The 21,163-nt window shown below is 38.5% G+C and overlaps 1 protein-coding gene and 1 long non-coding RNA gene across 16 annotated transcripts in view; one reads left to right on the top strand and one right to left on the bottom strand.

The window, feature by feature from the left end:
- PPFIBP2 (PPFIA binding protein 2) overlaps nucleotides 1-18,575 on the bottom strand; it is a 111,355-nt gene extending 92,780 nt beyond the window's left edge. For 3 of the 15 annotated variants that reach the window (XM_040559885.1, XM_040559883.1, XM_040559884.1), the window contains exon 1: nucleotides 18,353-18,570. In XM_040559885.1, the coding sequence (XP_040415819.1) occupies nucleotides 18,353-18,489 (137 nt within the window). In that variant the 5' untranslated portion in view covers nucleotides 18,490-18,570. Of the gene's footprint in view, nucleotides 1-13,105; nucleotides 13,302-13,433; nucleotides 13,556-13,692; nucleotides 13,873-14,499; nucleotides 14,647-18,352 lie in introns of those variants that run through there. The other 12 variants (XM_040559891.1, XM_040559890.1, XM_040559886.1 and 9 more) reach the window with 11 other exon arrangements.
- Nucleotides 13,949-21,163, top strand: part of LOC121071566 — a 299,785-nt gene continuing 292,570 nt past the window's right edge. The window contains exon 1 of the long non-coding RNA XR_005820694.1: nucleotides 13,949-14,206. This is a non-coding gene — a long non-coding RNA (uncharacterized LOC121071566). The remainder of the gene's footprint in view (nucleotides 14,207-21,163) is intronic.

Here is a 21,163-nt window from a genome sequence, read left to right as displayed (position 1 = left end):
GATGCTGACAGAATGGCATGTGCAAAGTGGAGTTTCTTCAGAACCTCCCTATAGCAGTTTGTCAACTGTAGGAAGCCTTTCAGTCATTCATTTTTTTAAATAAAAAAAAACATTTTTCATAAAAGCTTAAAGAACACTATAATTTAATTTTAATTTATCAGACATTTTAAGCTTTATCTCTGATATACACAGTATCAAAGGAAATTCTGTAGCTTTTGAATTTGCAAGTCTTAGAGCAAAAATTGCATTCGATATTAGTTACTGTATTAAATGAAGAGGCTAATTATTTTATTTCAGTTGTCATCTAACTAGTTCAAATTTCTACCTTGTTAATTTATTTATTTTTATTTTAAAACAACACAACGAATAAAAGCTTTCAATTCAACCTTCAGCTGAGTAAAGCATTAGCTGGTAAAATACATGAAAGTTTCTGAACCAAAACATGAACTTTTCTTGTCTTAAAATAAATGCAGAGATGAATGGCATGCAAAAGTCAGACTTGGTACTACAGTTCACATTTAGTTATGAAATGCTGCAATTAAAAAAAAATAAATAAATCAGACACCCCAAATTCCGACATTTAAAGTAAATTTTTTTTTTCTTTCCCTTCTGCACTCATGTATTCACTGGTCTCAAGGTCACAGCTTCCAATTTCCTTCCATGAAGGTCAATATTTCAATTAAGTCTTGTGTAAGTTATTTAACTCCAGACCCCATCTCTGGGAAACCCCCTGTCTTACACCCCCCAAAAAAGAAACAAAACCAGAAAAGCGTGCAAGACTTGGAAACCTTAAGCTGAGAATGATACAGTGAATGATTCAGTGCAAGTAAAGTCATGCTCTAGTATATCAAAAGGTGAGAAATTGCAAGAGAAGTAGACAATTCATGCACTAAAACTCTTTTCCTTAGACTGAAACACACAATAATCAGTGAATCACACAATAATCAGTTTCTTGACAGAAACTGAGAGAGATTAGGTATAGGTGATTAACAAAAAGGTTCAAAATACAAAAATCCTAAAATTTCAAATAAACTATGCTGCTGGAAAAAAACAACAAACAAACAAAAAAACAAACACTCCCCCCCCAAAAAAAAAAAAAAAAAAAAAAAACACAAAACCACAAACCTTTAAACCTTGGAAATCTGGAACATTATTATGGCTCATAATATTTCTCAGGCCTTTTCAAATTTCCCTGGAGCAGAGGCTTCTCAGCCTAGCTCTGATGCTAGTGTTCAAGTTTTGTTTGCCTTCCTGCATTTCACTACATTTTGTAAATGGAAATTCTTGCCCACTAGGCTCTTATGGAACCAACTCAACAGAACAAGCATTCTTAACAACAACTAATTTTATTAATCAATTAAATGCATGTTCATAAATCTCACTAGGGCTACAGAAGTAAGAGCACTGTGAAACAGAGATTTTGCATTAACTGTACTGTAACTGACGTAGGTGCCATTTGGAACATTCGTCTGAAAACGTTTTGTTGAAGGCTAGTGCTAAAGCAGGGCCAGAAGATCTGGTATCTCAAAAAACTGTAAGGAGGCTTGATTTTCAAATCAGCCCACACTGTCCATTTCCATGATGTGCTCTGACAATCATTCTAGAAATCAGCTGCTTTGCCAACAAAGACCAAACACTCCTCAGTCATCCGGACCTGTACAGTCCTTGATCCTACTGCTTAAACTTGTATTTATTATTGTTTGTACTGTAATCAAGACAGGTATCCATCAAAATCATATGAGTCAGAGACAGAGAATGGTTGTGTATTTTTGGAACACTACAACACCGTAAGAACAGCCGTGCTGGCTGAGACTAAAAGCCGGCCTGGCCCAGTGCTCTGTCCCTAAAGATGTTCAGGGCAACAGAGGTGCAGAGTCATCATCCTCCTGCTCTACCTTTCCCAATAACCAGCAAACATGAGACTTGCTGAATCACAGACTACATAGGAACCATCACATTTCATAGATGTTGAAGGACCCCATCCTCTGTGAATTTATCTGATTTCTTTTTGCATCCTTTTTGAATATTTTTTCAGTGAATGCTCGTACAGTATAAAAAAAAAGTGGTTAATCACCACTCACTTTTTCATGCCACTATCTCCTAGTCTCTTCCCAGTCCTCTTCCACTTTTTCTCCTACAACATGCTTAGTTGAAGAGTCATTATCTAGCAAGTCTCTCCACAGAAGAAAACCAATCCATACCATGCAATTGAGTATGAGCAATGAATCTTTACAGAAATAACCTCACTTTGAAGCATTAAAAGAATGGAGAGTGCTAAGCATTCCTTAAAATGGACAGACACTAAAGTAGGAGAGGACTGGTAGAGGACGCCAGTGGACAGTGAGATACACAAGATGTGAGATTCCCTTGTGTTGTGGAAAAAACAGAACAAACAGGAGGGTTAACATGCTGGAAAATTCATTTCCTGCAATCAAAGAAAAAAATTTCATCCAAAGTTGTTTTTTTTTTTTTTAATTTAATTTTATTTATTTTTTAGATAAAAAGCTCAGGTTCAGGCTAGACCACACAAAGAAACATAGACAACATGTCCAACACAGATACAACTCAACTTCTGAATATTTCTCAAAATGAAAAGATCTACCCTTGGGTTACTCAGGTTACAAAGCTCTGTTCTGATTTTTCCTCAGCTTTATCAATGTGAAAACAAAAACTTTTGTCAAGTCTAAAGTCAGCTCTAGACATAAAGCTTTAAAACGAATACTAAGGAGACAGCTTTTTGATTTTGTAAAATTTAATCTTATATCAGCATTATTCCGCTCTATGAAACATTTTGTGCAGCAATTTAGGTGGTTTAACATGACCCACCCTGCATCTGTGAACACAAACATGCTGAATTCACACTAACAGGAACTGAACAGTATCAAGTACTGTGTAAATTTAAGATTCAGTAGCTATTTTGAGGAAAGTGACTGTGGGAAACAAAGTAAGAAATAAAAAAAACATACTTCTGCTAGAATCAGCGAACAATATAAGCGATTCTGCTTGGATTAAAAACATTCATACTAGGAACAACAAATGGGTCACTATGAAAAGGACCATATCCCACATTACTCAGCACATCATTGAAATTACAAATTCTATGGCTGTGTCAATTTTGTGCTTACAAAGAGAACTTTTTAATATCAGTTCTTTCCTGAAGATTAATGAACACATTGATTAATGAAAAGGAAAAAGTTGCCTTCAAGTTCTTCCTCTCTCTGACTAAAGAATATGTATAACCAAGAAGCAAGAAACTCTTCATGGCAAGTTAAATCCTGATCTAAAATGACACACGTTTTTTATTTTATTCTTCCTCTACTCTGAATACGGGACGCCTTAATTCTTGCAGAACTGGCCAGTGGGTAAGTAAGTAGCTGTATGAGACATTATGCCACAACTGATTTCTAAATGAGAATAATATATTCCCCTGTCGCATTGATTTTCCATACTTAATGTATTAACATAATTTTCCAATTATGAGAGAAAGCATTCTAGAGTGAAGCAATATTGCATGACAGATAAATCAGTAACTTGACATCTAAAAGCAATATGCAATATTTTTAAGCTTCAAATAGGTCAGAGAAAATTGTAATACCTCCCAGCTGAAGAAACATTATTAAAGGTGGCAAGAAAAAAGTGTCATCCTTTATTCCTGTTTACTCAGCAGACTCTAGAAGAAACAGAAATACCAAGATCACTAGAGACAGTTTGAGCAACCCCTGAAACCAGGCAGCAGCCCATAATGAACATCTGACCAGCTATGTAGGTCTCCTCAATGACCTGTTCTATGGAGAAGCTGTATTTGCTTACTGGAAAGTATGTTTAGCTAGGAAAGGATCTTAGCAGTATCACAACACTGAAAACCCACGCAAGTGCCCAGCTTTTCTATTTCACTTTCATCTATGCAAGCTGTTACTGTTCCTGCTCTGTCATCATAGCTGAAACAAGTAAGCTCCAGGTAACCACATATCCAGTTTTCAGTACTTGGTGTCATCTTTTTATAGCTTACAACAGAGTTCTGAAGTGCCCAGCCTGCTGCTTCCACAAAATAGATACATCCGATGGAACAGGATATGAAGGAGAATCTGGAAGTCCACTGTTATATATAGCACTTTTTATTATCAATCATGCCAGGCATTCTCAAGTTCTTACCAATGATGAAGCCCATCATACTGCATCCAGGAAGCATTTCAAGGCATTTATTTCTCCCTCAGTTCCACACAAACGTAAAATGAACATGTTTCCATGTCAAATCATGTTATCAAAGGTAGGTGAAATCAGTTTAAATTCTTCCTTATAAAAATATGCAAGATATGTAGGACTAAACAAAAAAGTAGGAAAATGTATAGCTACAGATCTATGCATAGGAATGCTTATTTTTTTTTTAACTTAAAAAGTATATATTTTATTTTCAGAAAGAGACTCAGTAAAATTGGTTCAACGTATCGATCTTCAAAGCTAACATATTCTAGTTTAGTAATTTTGTCTTACAGGCTTGCTTACACTTCATTCAGAAAGCTTTTGGAAGTGTTGCAAATCAAAAAATGCCTTTCTCAACACAAATGGAATGCAATAGCTGGACCTAGAAACAGAACCATTTATGAATGTAGTATTCTTCCCTTCTTTAATACACATATTTATATCCAAAGTTCAGGATACTGTCAGCATAATGATTCATCAATGATATATATATAAGATCCCTTTTGTTCTCCTTTCACACTGAATTTTTATTATTCTTACGGCATGAAAAAAATAGGAATTCAACCATTATAATGAACACACACAGGATTTATCTAGATTAATTTTCAGATAAATGTTTTAATTAATTCCTTAAATGTGAACAATAAAAAAGTATTTGCTAAAGTAAATAAAACTGTAGCCTAAAATTTGTGCTACTGCGTTACTTCCATTCCAAACAGGAATTCTTTCATATGGTTGGAATAAACAGAAAAATTGCAATTGTTAAGGCAAATGCTAGAGTACAACAGTACCCAAAGCAACACGTTGTTATAAAGTTAGTCAAATTTTACTGTCTCTGAAATAAAACCTTTGTAACGACATAGAAGACAAACGAAACAGAACTATTTTCTTACTTTAAAGGGTCTGAGTGTCACTGTAGCAAGGCGAGAAAAGCACAGTCCCAAGCAGCAATGACACCTAAGGGGATACTTCGTGTCAGGCTTTTACATATCCTGTCTCCCTTCAGAAACAGACTACTTAAGACTCTGAGCAATTCTTTAGAACTGTTTGAAAGGCTTATTACTCATATTTGGTCCTATTGTGAATAAACCTGTGGAGTTTCTTGAGGTAATAACTGAATCGTGTTTGATAACAATACGTTTATAGGGATCTGTTTATTAAAACAACCACTACATTAAAAGATTTCAGACTAGTCAGCTTGCAAAGGCCTTTAATCCCTAACAGCTACTAGTTGATTTGTCTTTATGAAAAATTCCTCAGATGTTTCTTGCATCTGTGGCCAAGTGAATACTTAAAGGGGGCTTATAAAAAAAGATGGAGAACAACTTTTTACTCAGGCAGATAATGATAGGACAAGCGGGAAAGGTTTTAAACTAAATGAGAAAGGATGATGATATACCCTATGATGCCCTAGATGTTAGGAGGAAATTCTTTACTCAGAGGGTGGTGAGGCCTTTGCACAGGTTGCCAAAAAAAGCTGTGGATGTCCCATCCCTGGAGGTGTTCAAGGCCAGGTTGGATGGGGCCCTGGGCAATCTGGTCTGGTGGAAGGTGTCCATGCCCGTGGCAGGGGGCTGGAATTGGACGGGTTTTAAGGTCCCCTCCAACCCAAGCCATTTTGTGATTCTATCAAGTGACAGTGCATAAAAATCGTAATGAAAAAAAAACAATAGAAAAAAGATTGAATTATTAAAAATTACCATTGGGAGAAATTGATTTCCCTTTCTCTTCTGAAGTAGAAGGATGACTTACTAAGAGTTCTGTTTCTTCAGACACAGTTTATTTCATTGTGCAGAAATTGGATCTAAGTCTGCTGCCGTATCAGTAATCATGACAACTTTATATTTTTATGCTAAATCTGTAAGTAAAATTTGATTTGCTCTTACATGTAAAAGAGATATAGTCCATGCTGTTTCAGTGGTCTTCAAAGACTCCAAGTGTAAATATTCAAGTCACTTTTATTCTGGGGTATGAGGGGAAAAAAAAAAAAAAAAAAAAAAAGAGTCCACATGTGGTCATGTTAAGGAACACCAAACTATTGCTCTGTCACGAGGAAATTATTTCTTCTCTACTAGCTGTTATAGATAAGGGACACTAATAAGGGACAGATATGCTCCATGACAGGAACAGTTTTGTTTACTTCATTTAGGAAAAGCAAATAAAAGACACTCACTTTAAAATGAAGCCTACCTAGCATGTCAGTTTTATCAGTCTCTACTAATATGGAAGCTCTGTTTTTGAGTACCCTAACCTGAGTTTCAAAGGAAGCGAGCAGCTGCTAGTCCCATTATTCTCATTTAGTCCTTAGATAATCATAACCTTTGATTAAATCAAAAATGACTGGTGAATCCAAACCAAATTCATTCTAGTGCACGAATTTCCCTCTTGTACAAAATCATTTGTTCTGAACATAAAGACACACCTCTCTACCCTTTTCCACAGTCTGTCCTTTTATAAATAAGTTTGTGAAGCGAGAATCAGCTAGGCTTCACAATCTACGCACTAAACTGAAGATGCTAACAGATTTCCTAATTAAAATGAAGAATACAATCAAAGCAAAACAGAGTCAGACCACATTTCTTGCAACAGTTTTCTAGTCCTTCTCCTAACTTACAACTGTTTTGAAATGCGGTAGGCACTGGACAAAGCATCAGTGAGTAATGACTGCGGACTACTAAGTATTTTTCACGACATACTACGAGATGTTCTGCAGAGCAGGCCAGAACAGATCTTCTTGCACAAAAGCTTGTTATAACAGCTCTCCTTTCTTCTAGTAACAAAAGATTCTACCATGATTTTCCTTTTGCACAACTGAAGTTTGCCAGATCAGGCCGTAAGTTGGTCTTTTCGGTTTCAGGTAAAATTACTCCTTCGGATACACTCAGCTTCCCACACTGAAGAACATTTCAATCCAAGAGACAATATGTACCATTTCAAACCATTTAACTGATCACTTGTAACATTTATGATTGACATTTTCAGGTTTACTATAATCTGCACTAACACTAATACACTTTGCATATATATGCTTTTTGTTAGAAAAAGAAGTAAGACTATTTTCAGGAAAAGAAAGCTACTCACTTAACTCATTTGGATTTTTTTTTTTCAGATGCAATTAACACATATCTTTCTTTCATTGATATTTTGCAGCCAGACTGTGTTTCTGGTCCATATAAGTTGCTCCAAATATTTAATATTTGTTCTTCTTCCCTTCTTGAAACAATTATTACAGCCGTCTGTACTACAAAAGAGCTTAAAACAAACATTGTGCTTACACATATATACTTACATAATATTTGAAAGTTATAAATGTATCTTAAGTCCAGCTAGGGTTACATGTACACACGTGTGTGTGTATATAGCAAGTACATTTAATGTGGAGTTAACAAGGGCAGCCGGGGTCCTTGTCTGAGTACATGGGTTAAAGCTCCTTCCACATTTCCTACAATCTCACTGCTTCTGCAATTGTTAATACATGCCCTGAACACATCTCAGGATCTGGCCATTTTTTTCTGCTGATCTGAGTGACCATAAATCTGCCAGTGAAACTGTTTAGGCAGTGCTGGTAAGAACACTGGAAAATGACTCATGCTTATGTGGTTTTTCATTTATACCCTCACTGCAAAGCATACAGAGAGGCTACAATCAGAAATAAGCCAAAGCCCAGTTTCATACTTCAGGTTGGACATAAAAACTTGAAATAAAGAAATAAAGACGTCTTCTGCATGAAAGAAAGGAACAGACTTAACATGAAATTTCAGGTAAAAGCTGAAGGTTAGCTGCATTGTGAAGACCTGCACTTATACCTAATGAGAACAGTTTTATGAAGCATGTGGGAGTGTTATCACAGAATAACTGAGTCACAGAATAATTGAAGTTGGAAGGCATCTCTGAGGATCACCTACTTCAACAGCCAAGAGCTTACTTTTAATAGTATACAGGTTAACATTAGCTGGAGTGCCACCAAGGCACTCCAAGTATCATACAAAGATGATTTAACAGAAATTTAATTATGAACTGCAAAGGGATAATACATTTTAAGAAAAAGATGGAGAAGTCTTAAGCAAGAATGATGTAATACATCACCTCCCTAATACTAGGCACAGTGAATTCATCCCTGTGAAATGCATGAACATTGTTTCCCAGGATGGTTTATGATGGTTTCTTATCTATAGAGGTAAATCCAACTTCCTAAATAAGGTCTTTGGTAGAGATTCCCCCACCCCATGTAGTGAAACATCAGAATATTGAAACATCAAGTTTGGGATCTGACCATATTACATGCCTTAGTTTATCAACACAGAAACACATTCATAAATTTTACTGTAATGTCATTAAATTAAGACGTTCTGATTATGCATTATTAAAACAGATGCTACCAACTGCATTGCATGTAGTGGAATAAAAATATCATTTACTATGTTAAAGGGACACTTCAACAAATATTTTCCCTTGTGAAACTATGACTTCTGAAATAAACTTCGGGTAGTAAATAGTGCGAACAGGAAAAAAAAAATCTTTTTGTATGAACAGTACAGACAGAAACAAGAAGGCATCCCCAGCTAAATCACCTCCGAATTTGGAAAACAATCAGGTTTGTTTTCAGAAGGGGATGAAGTAAAACTTCATTTGCCATACTGTCTGCGCGTGAAATCCAGATTGGAATTCAGCAGCTTAGATTTATTTTTAGTAATTAACTGACATACAATCTGTTGATTTCAGAGTATGAAGACATGGCGAGGAAGTGAATCATTCTCTGAATATTCATACACCTCACATTGTTGCTCTGAAGAAAACAAGACTCACATTCAGCATTTGATAAGCAACTACATGTAACCAAACAAGGCTTTGGACTCATCTTCCTCTTGCCATTCAACATATTTTAAATTTGAGTCCTCCAATTCATTTCACCCCTCAAGCCTAATGTTAGACTTTGCTGAAGGAAAACCAGGCCTGCTGATTTGGTTTCTTCAAATTCACATCTGCTTCAGGAAACCATCATCAACTTAGCACCATGGCCTTAGGTGATATGCAAAAGAGCTCTCATACAATCAGCAGTTCACACTCTGTCATTGTACCTTTCTGAAAGTCAGATCTATCATTTGCCATTCCAGGCATGACATCTGCCACATACTACCTGGTTACCATTGGGTTTCATATCTTTTCTTCTCTCTAAACCAGGAAGGACTCTATTTTCCCCTGTATTCAATCCTCAACTTTGATCTTTAGTTACTTGAGGTTTTACCTGGATAATCCAGCTAAACAGATGAACATATATTTTTATATGGATATAAAATTAAAGTAAGAATATATTTTATATATCACAAACAGAGACTTGAGGAAAACACGAATGGCTCCCCATTAGCTTGCTGATCATCTGGTAAAGAACTAATTTGGAAACCCTTCCCTAATTGATTTCTTTTAGGATACGTTACATTACAACTATAAAGGCAGGAAACTAATCGAGGATCAGTACATTTAGGGACCTATTTAGTAGATAAACTGACTCACACTTCCAGCAAGAAAGCTAAGAAAAATTTCAGAGTGGGAGAGCACTGGGTCCATAGAAATGGATTAATTCTCCATCAGAGATAAGAATAGCACTCTCTCAAAGATTATGCTGAAAGATGCACCCTAAAAATGGAAATTATGTTATTTTTTGATAAATTCAGGAAGCTAAATAGGAAAACTATGTGTCAGGACTGTCTTATGCATGTGAAGATACCTACAGGAGTATTTTTTCTCTTTGATCAGTATGAAAATACTCAGCATCTTGGGGTCACAGGTCTTCCAGAAATACTAGTGAACTACAAAAATATTCATAACAATCTTGCTTTACAGGTGATCAAAGTGGAGTTTAAAATCCAGGTCATGCATACAGTCCTTTAAAACACTGCACTGTAACTTGGCAGACTCACAGTATAAACAAAATACACAAATTGACCTACACGGGCAACTGTGCCATTAAGATTAACTTTGTATGTTTCTTTCAGAAAGGAATTATCTTCGTAATTTAAATTCTTTGTTCTCCACATCAATGAATTGCCAAATAAGAGAAAAGTACTATTGGGAAATAGCACTTGTGGTTTATAGCAAATAAGCACCTGGAGAGGCAGGGAAACAAAACAGGTAACTGTAATGTTACAAGGCCACAAGAGACTTGCAATAAAAACATCCTGCTAAAACATATAAGCACAGGCACTTAGCTGCAGAAAGTAGCTTTAGTTTGTTGGTTAATGTGCATGCATTTAAAACCAAAAGAACCAGAAAATACTGTGCTGTACAAAGGGGTGGCAGGAAGGAACTCAAGCCATCACAGTTTATCAAATCCATCTCAAAGCTGGTGCTTAGACAGTGTTAAAGAACAAACTGTCCTGAGGAGTAGGTGGGGTGTGAGTCCCAGTTTCTTCAGCTCTTCAAAGTAATGGTGAGTTGATAGCACAGAAAATACAAGAGCAAACTGGAGAAAATTTAGAGAATTGGATTGTGGCTTAAACTTGACAATTTTCAAGGGATCAAGTTACCCGTGCTAAATGATTTCACACCCATCTACTGAACTCTGGTAACTGATCAAGTGTGCCTCCAAGGCCAGCCATTGCTGCCTAAACTTTATTCAGTAGCTTATGAGAATTTGGAGATTATAACTTAAGAAGTTGAATTCACTGAACTCTGAGGATGAGGTGGCAAATATAAATGATAAACACCTCTACAGATTAGAACAATACAACCTCCCTAACAGAAATATGCCTTTTGAAGGTTTCTCATCTACTGCCATAAATGGTGTCATGTTTTGCTGCACTACCATTTCTACACTATCAATATTTCTGGAAAATGCAGAAAAGCCGTGCTTGGCATAGCACATTGAATGATAATGTTTGGATCTATACTGAGTGATCATTATTACAAAACACATTTCCTTATGCATCATTTCTCTACTTTGATATACAATAAATCCTCTGAATTATATTACAAACATCTAAAGCAAGAGCCCACTGAGGCTCTGCATTACCTATAGCCTATACTTTTGCTAACCTTACCAGGTCAAGGCCCTCATTTGTTTGAGCTAAAAGGCAATTTAAAACACTTTTGACCCTAGCTGTGGAGAAAGTGAACTAAGTTTCTGGCCTGTCTCTGAATAGTTTAATAAGAGTGAGAGGTGTGTCTAGGGATGAGTGCTTTAGATTCTGTTGTTTTGTTTTGTTTTTGTTTTGTTAAAGAGAGAGGGAAAACTGGAAACAAGTTAGGTAAATGAAGGCTAGAAGCAGAGCTGCACAGGAGAAAAAAAAAAAAAGAAAAGGAGGGCCATATTTAGTTCTTTTTCATTTTCCTCTCTTTTGTACTCACAGCACCATATCCTCTGCTTTCCCCCTTGTTGCTGACCCTAACTAAGTGTTCAGAAAAGGTGGTTCTTAAGGTTTTCACTTCTCCATCTGTTCTCTTCCCATCATCCATTCAAACACACTGTGCCACATAAAGTCACATTATGTTGCCTTACAGCCTGCACTGATGGTCTAAAGTAAGAGAGACTTCAGTGCAACAGAAATATGATAGAGGAAAGGACATAAAGGCGGCAGAGACCACTCTTTTGCCCTGCGTCAGTTTCTCCTTCAACACACATTGGACAGGAAGAAGAACTGATTCAAGAACCCAGAAAGCTCTACTCATTCCTTCTCTACCTTCTTCTTGCCCTCCTTGTTTCTAGCATATGATATGGCTGGCGTAGCTGGACTGAAATAAGATGGTACCAATAGTGTCCTCTGCCACCATTCCTCTAACTCCTCAAGTTCCTGAGACAGAAGATAAAAGTGGCAAGGGAACTAGGAACCAGGGAACAATGCTCCCAGCCCAATTCCAACCATGCTTCAGCCAGACAGGAGATTAACCAGTTTCTGCCCCCTCCTTTTAATTTGATGTTTCCCATAGGGCAGAGTCCCAGATGTATGATAGATAAAATGCTATTTTGCCAAGCCTGTTGATTACTACCTAGCATGGATAAATAAAGCATTTAAGTTTTAAGAAGTGAGGCTATTGCTAATGTGAAACAGTTACAGGCGTATCATGTATGTCAACAGCAGACATAAACATCAGCTGTCAGTGCCAAGATTAGTCTTGAGCTACCCCTCAGCTTAAGTCCCATATCTGGGGACTTGACATCATTTCTCTCTCTCTCTCCTATTCTGGCAACAAACCATACTTGTCCAGAAGACAACCCTAAGGTTCCTCTGAGCTCTTTTTCTACTCTAACTTACACTGGGTTTCCTTTAGGTTCAAGAGGCCCTTCCCATTGCTTCAAACTGGGAATATTAGCAAATGGAAGGTAAAACCATATCACTTAAAAACAATCCATGCTTGTTCAGGCTTATCGCAATTTGTCCTTTCCCTTGTCTGCTATGACAAGTTCTACTCCAAGCGTTTCTCTATTAGGAAGATACAAGGATGTTAGTACAGCAGAGCCAAATCAAAGTCAGGAACACAAGCAAAGTAAATAGGTACATTTGGAAAGCCGAGATTCAGCCTTCTTCACTTCCCCATCTACTCTTTCCACATTTCCACGCAAGTTTCAGAACGAAGCCCCTCGTGCTATGTGCACCTGTTCAGACAGCGCTACTTCCTGTTTAAAAAAACAGAAGTCACACAGAGGAGTGCCCCTCACTATTCCCTATCCTGCCAAACCCCTGCAGTTAAAATAATTATGTTGGAGAAGACATTTATGACCACGGAAATATCGCGTGTTGTGCATGCAAATCTTCAAAGGCACATATTACACTTCACCCACATACAGTCAGATGCGACCAAACTAGTACTTCGACGTCTTATGTTGCCCCCCCAAAACTGAACAAACGCTCAGACACAGAAACACACAATCACTTATCATTCCCACAGATGCTAAGGGGGATATTTTTACCATAGTAGCACAAAAACACGAGTGCTGAGCCATGAAGCTGGGGAGCAGTTGGCATCTCCTCACGCTCTTACCGCCTTTCTCTCTGCGCTGGTAGAACAGCACAGAACAACCGCCTTCACCTCCTGGCCGCTCCTTCCCGAATAACCTCTCAGCCGCCTTGTCTCCCCCACGAACACACCTCTTTTCTTTTACTTTTTTCAATTAAAGGCCGGGGCGAGAGGGGGAGCGCCTCGCTTCTACCTCGCAGACCTCGGCTGCACCTGGGTGTCACTGCTGACAGCAGCTTCCCAATCAACTGCTCTGTCGATAAAACACTTCATTTATTTACCTGCTAGCGGAGCTCAAGTTTCAGAACTTCGCGAGGATAAACATCTACCCTACAGGAGCCGCGTCTATTTAAAAGCCTTCTCAAGAGCGCGGCGTCCTAACAACGTTAACAAATATACGTCCGAGGAGAAGCAACAGGCGTTCGCGGGGGGTCCCCTTTACAACCCAGCCGCGGTGCCCCCAGAAGCCGCCCCCCTGCCCGGCGCCCCGCCGCCACCCCCGCGGCACCCGGCTCGCGCCGCCCGCCCGCGGGGACCGACCTGCACCACGGCGGCGGCGGCGGCCGGGCTGGGTCCCCCGCGGCAGGCTGCGCCCCTCGGCGGCACCAGGTGCGCCACACGGCGGCTGCCCGTTGGGGGGCCGTTGGCGCTCGCCTCACGGGCACGAGGGACGCGGCGCGGACGGCCCCCGCGGAGCCGGCTGCGGGGCCGGGAGCAGCGGCGGCCGCCCCCACGTGACGGGCCCGGCGGGCGGGGGGGGGGAAGGAGGGGGGAGGAGGGCGCTGACGGGGGCTCTGAGGCGGCGAGGAGCCGGCCGGCAGGTGCGTGCCCCGGTTCCCCTCAGCGCCGTGCCCTGTGGGGGCTGCCCCCGCCTGCAGCCTTCCCCTCAGCTCGTCGCTGAAGCCGGGTGTTACCGGCCCTGCCGTGAGCCTCGGTGCGAGCGACCTGTCCCCACGCCCCGGCTTGCCGAGTTTGATTTCTTCCGTAATTACTCGAGATATAATAGTTGTTTGGAAGTTCAGAGCTCTAAACTGCTCCACCAGGCATCTCTGTGGTGTGTATCCTTACATCTCAAGGGCTTCTAGGTTAACAAAAGCCTTACGATATTAACTGAGAAAACCAATGCTCTCTCTCCACAAATATAAAAATCAGATATTTTAATGCTTAGGTTTAATATCAGAAATGCTTTATCAGTAAAATAGCACAGACCTTTTATACTGATATGGTGTTTTAAGTCATATTTCTTTTGACTCTACTTCTAAAAAGGTTCTCTAATGCTACGTTTATGATTGCAAAAATCTCTAGTACAGAAAGCATCTAAGGAAGCAACACATAGAACAGACTCACAATCAAAAGGTACGGGTCTTCTGTCTGTAGAGCTTCCAGGCTTCTTCTAGTAACATGAAAAGTTCCATACGTTTTGCTCATTGCGGGTTTACTGGTCACTTTGGATCAGTGAAGCACCCAAAGTCCAGCAAGTTTTGTGTTGCCTTGTTTTTACCCCACATGTGATACTGACACAGCTCTTTCACAGCATCCATCTGCTGAGTACTTCTGATTATGTCAGTTTTCCAGGGAGTTGACTAAACAACAGTAAACATTTAGCAGAAAGAGAGATAAAGAGTTTGGAGTACTTGTAACACAAGTAATGTAATTAAAACACACACCTTTGACTATTTGTAGAGCAGCTGTATTTCAACCACCACAGTTTGCTCTTACCTCTGTGGTGTTGCTGACTTCCATCTAAATAGTCTAAGCTTATTTAATATGCATGATTTTTAAGTGTAATTACATATAATGATTATGCTCAATTTTAGAATTCCCTTTTGGCTAGTGTAAGCTTGCCCTGTATTTGTAAATGTTGAAGCATTAAGGTATTTTCTTTCCTGTTACCAGTACACTCTGACCTTGTGAAGAGTTGTGTATCATTTTAGTTTTCTCTTAAACTTCTGCACAAGATCAAGACTATGAATCACATACCAGATATTCCAAATAAAGAATTGGACCTCAGTGACAGAGCGAACATGCCCAAGGTGGGGAAGAGAGAAAATGGGAAGTAGAATGCCTTTGAAACATCTCTGAACATGCTAAAGAATAATTAAAATTGGCAAGAATCCAGAGGCTGTGTATTCATTTGGCTTGCTTTCAAATTTCTCTTGTCTACCTCTCAGCTCTGAGGTAATCTTAAATAGGTCATGTGGAGGAATGGTCAAAATTATAATGGTTGATAACACTTGTATCCTTCATAATGATATTATGAAAAAGTATTACTATAGCACTGTTGGTTTCAGTGTTAAGCTGTTTGGGAAAGGGTCAGTGGAATTTGGAACCATCTGGGCAAAGCTGAGAAACTTTTTCAACACCAACCTGGTTTCTCATTCTTTTCCCCAGCCATCCTTGCTGATGGTCTAGGACATGTCTGGGTGACTTTCCATATGATGAAAGAAAGCAGCTGGAACCTCGTTTACCCCTTTATGGCCACGTAGTGTTGTTACCTCTTCTCTTGTTCACGCCTGTAATTATCAAGCCCCTGCTGGCACATGCTGTACTCCAGTGTTTTGTTGGGAAAAGTGCTGCCAGCCAGCACATGGGAAGGTGAGTGTGGCCTTGCCCTGGTGCTGTGAAGGGGAAGGACCTGGAACAGAGAGGTTGTGCAATCAGTGCCACTCCCTTCGTAAGCAGTGAAGGGCAGAAGCAAGAGAGTTTCCGCAGCACAGGGCAAGCATAGAATGCAAACCAGTGTCCTGCTACTGCTGCAATATTCACATGTAATCATTTTAGTGTTCTGTTTGTGTTTGATGGATATGGTGCTGATACTTCTGCAGTATTGTTGTATTTTGGGCTGACTTTATCTTGTTGATCGTGTCTATCCTAAATCATGTTTAATGTCATTTTCACTGAAGTGGGTTAATTCCATGTCTCAGTGTAGCAGGTTTCAGAAGCACTCCCTCAGCTGTCCTGGCCTCTTGGCTAATTACCATTCCAGAAGTCCCCCGTCAATAAGAGTGGTTTCTTTTCTGCACTAGTGCAGACACATTACTGTCACAAAGCTAGCATTGTGTTAAGTCTTGGACTCTCATATACAACAATGAAGCTTATTCAGGGAGAACAGAATCATCCTCAGAAAAGGCCTAAGAAAAAACAAGTTAGGAACCCCAAAAGAGAACACTGCTGGATGCTGCTTTACTAACCATTTTCATTTCTTCCATATCTGAAATCGGTGTAGTTATCTGTGAGCTCCTAGATGTTGCTCAAATGGTTTATCTCAGTAAGATATAACTACCATGCACTATGATCCAAATTGCCATTATATTTGCTGAAAAGTTTTTATAAAGCTTTAATTACACTGTTTATTAAGAAGAGTAAATTAGCTTCATCTACTGTAGTTAAAATCCAGTCCCAACAATTCTGGTTTTTTATAAGCAACTTACCCAAGAATTCTCGCAAGAGATGTGTGAGATCTCATGTCCTCCTTTATCGAGCTTTTGTCCAAGAAGTCTACAGTAAAGGTTAGCCCGTGTAATTTCACTTCTTTCCCCAAATCACCGTACTCATAGACTACGTTATATGAAACACCAGCATTAAAACATAATGTACAAATAACGTGATGGAGGACTGAAAGCTGCAAGCACTGTGTAATCACTTGTTTATGAACAAACAAGCATTTAAACACTCTGAGGTTTCCCTTCTTGTAAATTTGGTTAAATAAATGGTAGACTGGTAATCATGGCATAGAGAATGCTTCCCCATTGACTCCATACAGCTAATCCCTTATGTTTCATTAGAAAGCTTACCCTGCCTTATCTTCAAGGGAAATTTGTTGCCAGAAATTACCAATTTCCTGTCCTTAGGTAGAAAGCCTTCTCCTACCCTTTAAAACTTTTTTTTAAACATATGTTCTTTTTTAATGGACAAGATTTGATTTTTTTTTCTCTTTTCCTGTCATTATTTGGTGGAGTAACAGGGAAATATTCCAGATGAGAGTTTATTTAAACATATTTTGTTTCTACATAAAATTACGCTTGAAATTTTCTTGTAATCTGGACAAGTAGAGGTACTTAATACTAAATCTGAATGTACTATTTTTTTCTCTCTCACTTTAGAATACCAAGGGTTCCGTAGCAGTATATACAATATAAAAGTCTTCCTTCGTTCAGATCTCTCTCTCTCTCTCTCCCCAGGTCAGATGAAATACACTTATTTTTATTCCTTAACATATAGATACTTTTCCTAGAGAATACTATACTTATTTAGCTGATTTGTTTTCCAGTCTTTTGTTTAAATTTCAGAAGTCTTTAATGGACAGATAGAGCTCTTAAAAACTCTTTCAGAAATGTACTGTTACTTTTGTTTAGCTTTTTTAAACACTTGTAAAGAAGCTATTGATCTGGCTGCTAGCATTTAATTAGTTGGGATTATGTCAGACAGCTGTAACTAGCTGAGTTTAGCTAGTGGTGCCACAAGAACGTAGCTCCATCTAGCGTTCAGCTTCTAAAACAAGTACGAGTGACTTTGAAAGTGTTTGGAATTAACTTTCTCGGCTCCCAGGTGTATACTAGTAGGTCCCTATGTTGAGCTATTTCGCCTTTTTTTTTTTTTTTTGGGGGGGGGGGGGAGGGTTGTAGGTTGGCAAGTCTACCACAGTAAATGAAAAACAAAACCAAAAAACAAGCAACTATTGGAGGGCAGGTGCAGCCGTTCCAGACAGACAGCTGTTTATAATATCTGCATCCAAGTTTGCTGTAACCATCATGGAGAGACCTTCTTAATGCAGCTTGGAAAATAGAGCTTTTACTGTAAGTTACTGCCTGCTTATGGATAGAGAATACTCCACCATATAAGCTGTTACTCTATTTTCTATACTGAGGTAGTTATGAGCCATGAGGCTTGTTTCGGTTAGACTTAACTCTGAACACTGTGGGATTTCGTGTTTATCTAAATTTGTTTGAAATGCTCTGTGTTAAGAAATGGTAGAAAAAATACATGCTAGAAAGTATTTTCAATTATATAAGACATTATTAAACTGTTTATTTGTTAAAAATGTATCCATTGTTCTGCTACCTTCTGGCAAAAGTTTCTAGCCAGCATTTAGGTTTGAGTCAAGTAAGGTGCAATTTTTCTGAGCTTTTATTTTTTTTAATCCACTAGTTTCAAAAATAGGAGAGACCATAACAGCAGGAAAATTCCAAGTTTGTCTTACCTGCAAGTTCTGAGCTGCAAGGCAAGGTTCTCTCTCCTCTGTTTCTCCAGATAATGCTCTTGATCATTTCTGTCTTTAACAGTTGTTAATGCGCAGTTCTTTTTCTTATAATCATACATACAGATGCAAGAAGTCATCTTTGTTATAGAGAAAAGCCTCAGACAGCTCCAGCATATTTTGTTTACAATTCAGTAAGTCTGATATAACAAAATACTGTTTGCTTAGCTGCAGAAGCGAACCATGGCATGTGACTTAACTTGTTGCAACTCTCAGGCAGTAAAGATTAGCTTAAACCGCTTTCATCTGACCTCTATGTTTGCAAGGGCAGGCAAGGTCACTTACCCTGCGTGACTCAGCTGAGATGCAGTAACTCAGTCACATGCCAGAGCTCTTAGTTTACTGTTCAGCTTTCTTTTGTTAGTGTTTTTTGGTGTTTGCTAAAATGTGACTTCACAGAGAAGATAAATGATACTTTCTATTGAGATTTATATAAGATCAGGCAATGTATCAGTCAGGTATAACAAAGTCTTTGCCTGATACACATCTTAAAATTATTTTAAAGGTTGGCCTGCAAGCAGTCACTAAAATCTACTGCAAGAGAACTCCAACAACCCCACAACCAAATCATTACCTACAAAAAAAGCAGCAGGACCCAATCTGTAATGATTGTCTTAGATCCAGGAGTTGATAACCTGTATGTGTGTGCCATAGCATGCATAGCTCGGAAATTATAAGTAATTGGCCATGACTGACACCCGGAACAAGAACTCCTAGTTTTACAGATTCCCTGGGGGGCAAGTAGTCTGTTTCTACCCAATAAAGGTTTCCTGTCAAAGAACCTTTCTTGACTCTTCATGAAGTCTGACTTCTGGACGCTTCCCCGTGCCTGTTCCCTTTCTTACTTTCTCTACCTTCACAGATAACCTTTTTGGTTTTCTGAAACTTGACCTAGCACCTAAAAACATATTCTGTCTCTCCAAGACTGTAGTTTTTTAGCAGTTCTAAACTGCTAATGCATCTCTTCTCAGTCCTGGCTTTGAGCAGTATGCCTAATTGAAAGATGTCCACCTACCTCCCGGTCACTATGCTTTCACAAGATTTTAGAAATAACAATAAAAGTGTCTCCTGCTATGTTTTTATTTTTAAAATTAACTAGCATAGGAAAGTGAGCGTCTCACAGCAGAAAAAAATGACTACAAACACATTTGCTAGGCTTCCTTTATATTGTCCATGAACTTTAAAGCTAGTTATCAAGATTCTAAGTCAATGTAAGATTATGAATATTTGAGTTTATAGCAGATCTTATATAAATTGGGAAGTATTACTAGCGGTTGGTAAATAATCTCAGCTACATAAAGATTTTCCTTTCTTCTGCATGGCCAAAACAAGTTATCATACTGTCTTCACCCAAATCAAGGTATATGTCTGGAATACTTGTCTGTCTCTGCAGATACATAGATCTTACCTCATATTAAAGTCACACTGTAAATACTAAGGCTAGAGGTAAAGAAATCCAAATTAAGTCCTTTACCATGAGCTACCTACGTGTATGTTTTCAGTTAGAAAATTACACACATTCTATTTGAATCGTGCCTTTTTTTTTTTTTTTAATACTTTTCTGTTAGAAGACATGGATATTTTAATCCATGTGATTAGAGCTCAGACTAGGATTTGGCAGTAGAAGCTATACAGCCTCCAGATACCTTTATACCACACTGGAACTAGAGCTGCTGGGGAAACAATTTAAGTACTATCATGAGCCCTCTCAAGAGGATTGTTTTTTAGCTTGATTGCAATGCCACAGCTGCATGAGTTTTGGTAGATTACGAGGAAACCTGTGTTTCATTGCAAATGACCTCTGAATACTGTTGTGATTTCACACTGATTGCAGCTGTATAAGCCTCTGAATAAGCTCAACTCTGTTTAAAAGTTGAAGCTGCTTGTTCTGTGTTTTACTATAGTTTCTGTTAGTTCAAATAAAAGTAGAGTTTATTGGGGGAAAGTTTTTTTTCATAAGCATTGTTAATTTTGATATTTGGGCGGCTAGCAAGCCTTTTCAGGTAGCTTGCAGTTCAACTTTATTTTCAACTTTCAAATTTAGTTAAGCTGCACGTGTTATTGCATGATATCATAACATAATATTTTCTTTTTTTGTAGCTTAATGTGAACTTTCCTTGTTTTATTACGGGAATAACTAGTTAGAGGTTTCTTTCTCCAAAAAGTGCTTCTCTGAACAGGAAATAATTATGGTCAGTTGTCTTTACTGTGGCTGTGATATCCGTTTTAGCAGAAGTGCTTGGCTCTTATTTTGGTACTAGACTTTACTGCACACTTGTAATTATCGCAGTCACTTGCTAGTATGTCAGTAATTGCGTTTTTGATGTTACTGTTGTTTAAGGCAGTAGTTTTCTGCATCCAGGTCTGGTTTGTGACTTGCATATTCAGCCGGAGAAATACTTTTTTTTTTTTTCTTGTGTTTTTTTTTTTTTTTTTGGTGTAAAGATTTGTCACATACTCGTTTTTAGCAGTTATTTTCAGAAAGGGCTTACTTTTTAGGCTCCTTTAAAAAAAATCAAAAAACAAACATAGTTATAACATTCAGGCCTAAAGCCTAGTTCACCATTCACGGAGAACCTGAAAATGCTGACTTTATTTAATACACTTGTATAATTATATATAGAGGAAATATTTGTTTCCCTAAAACAATGGAATGAATAGGGATAGGAATTTAGCTTCTACTTTTTCTTGCTTGTGTACTGTCAGGTACTGGGATTCTGTTTCCATGGATGGTACCACATTCCTTTTCAAAAA

The sequence above is a fragment of the Cygnus olor genome, chromosome 5, assembly GCF_009769625.2.
Source record: "Cygnus olor isolate bCygOlo1 chromosome 5, bCygOlo1.pri.v2, whole genome shotgun sequence".
Lineage (NCBI taxonomy): Eukaryota > Metazoa > Chordata > Aves > Anseriformes > Anatidae > Cygnus > Cygnus olor.
The sequence above is the reverse complement of the archived record's forward strand: the minus strand, read 5'-3'. Positions and strand labels throughout refer to the sequence as shown.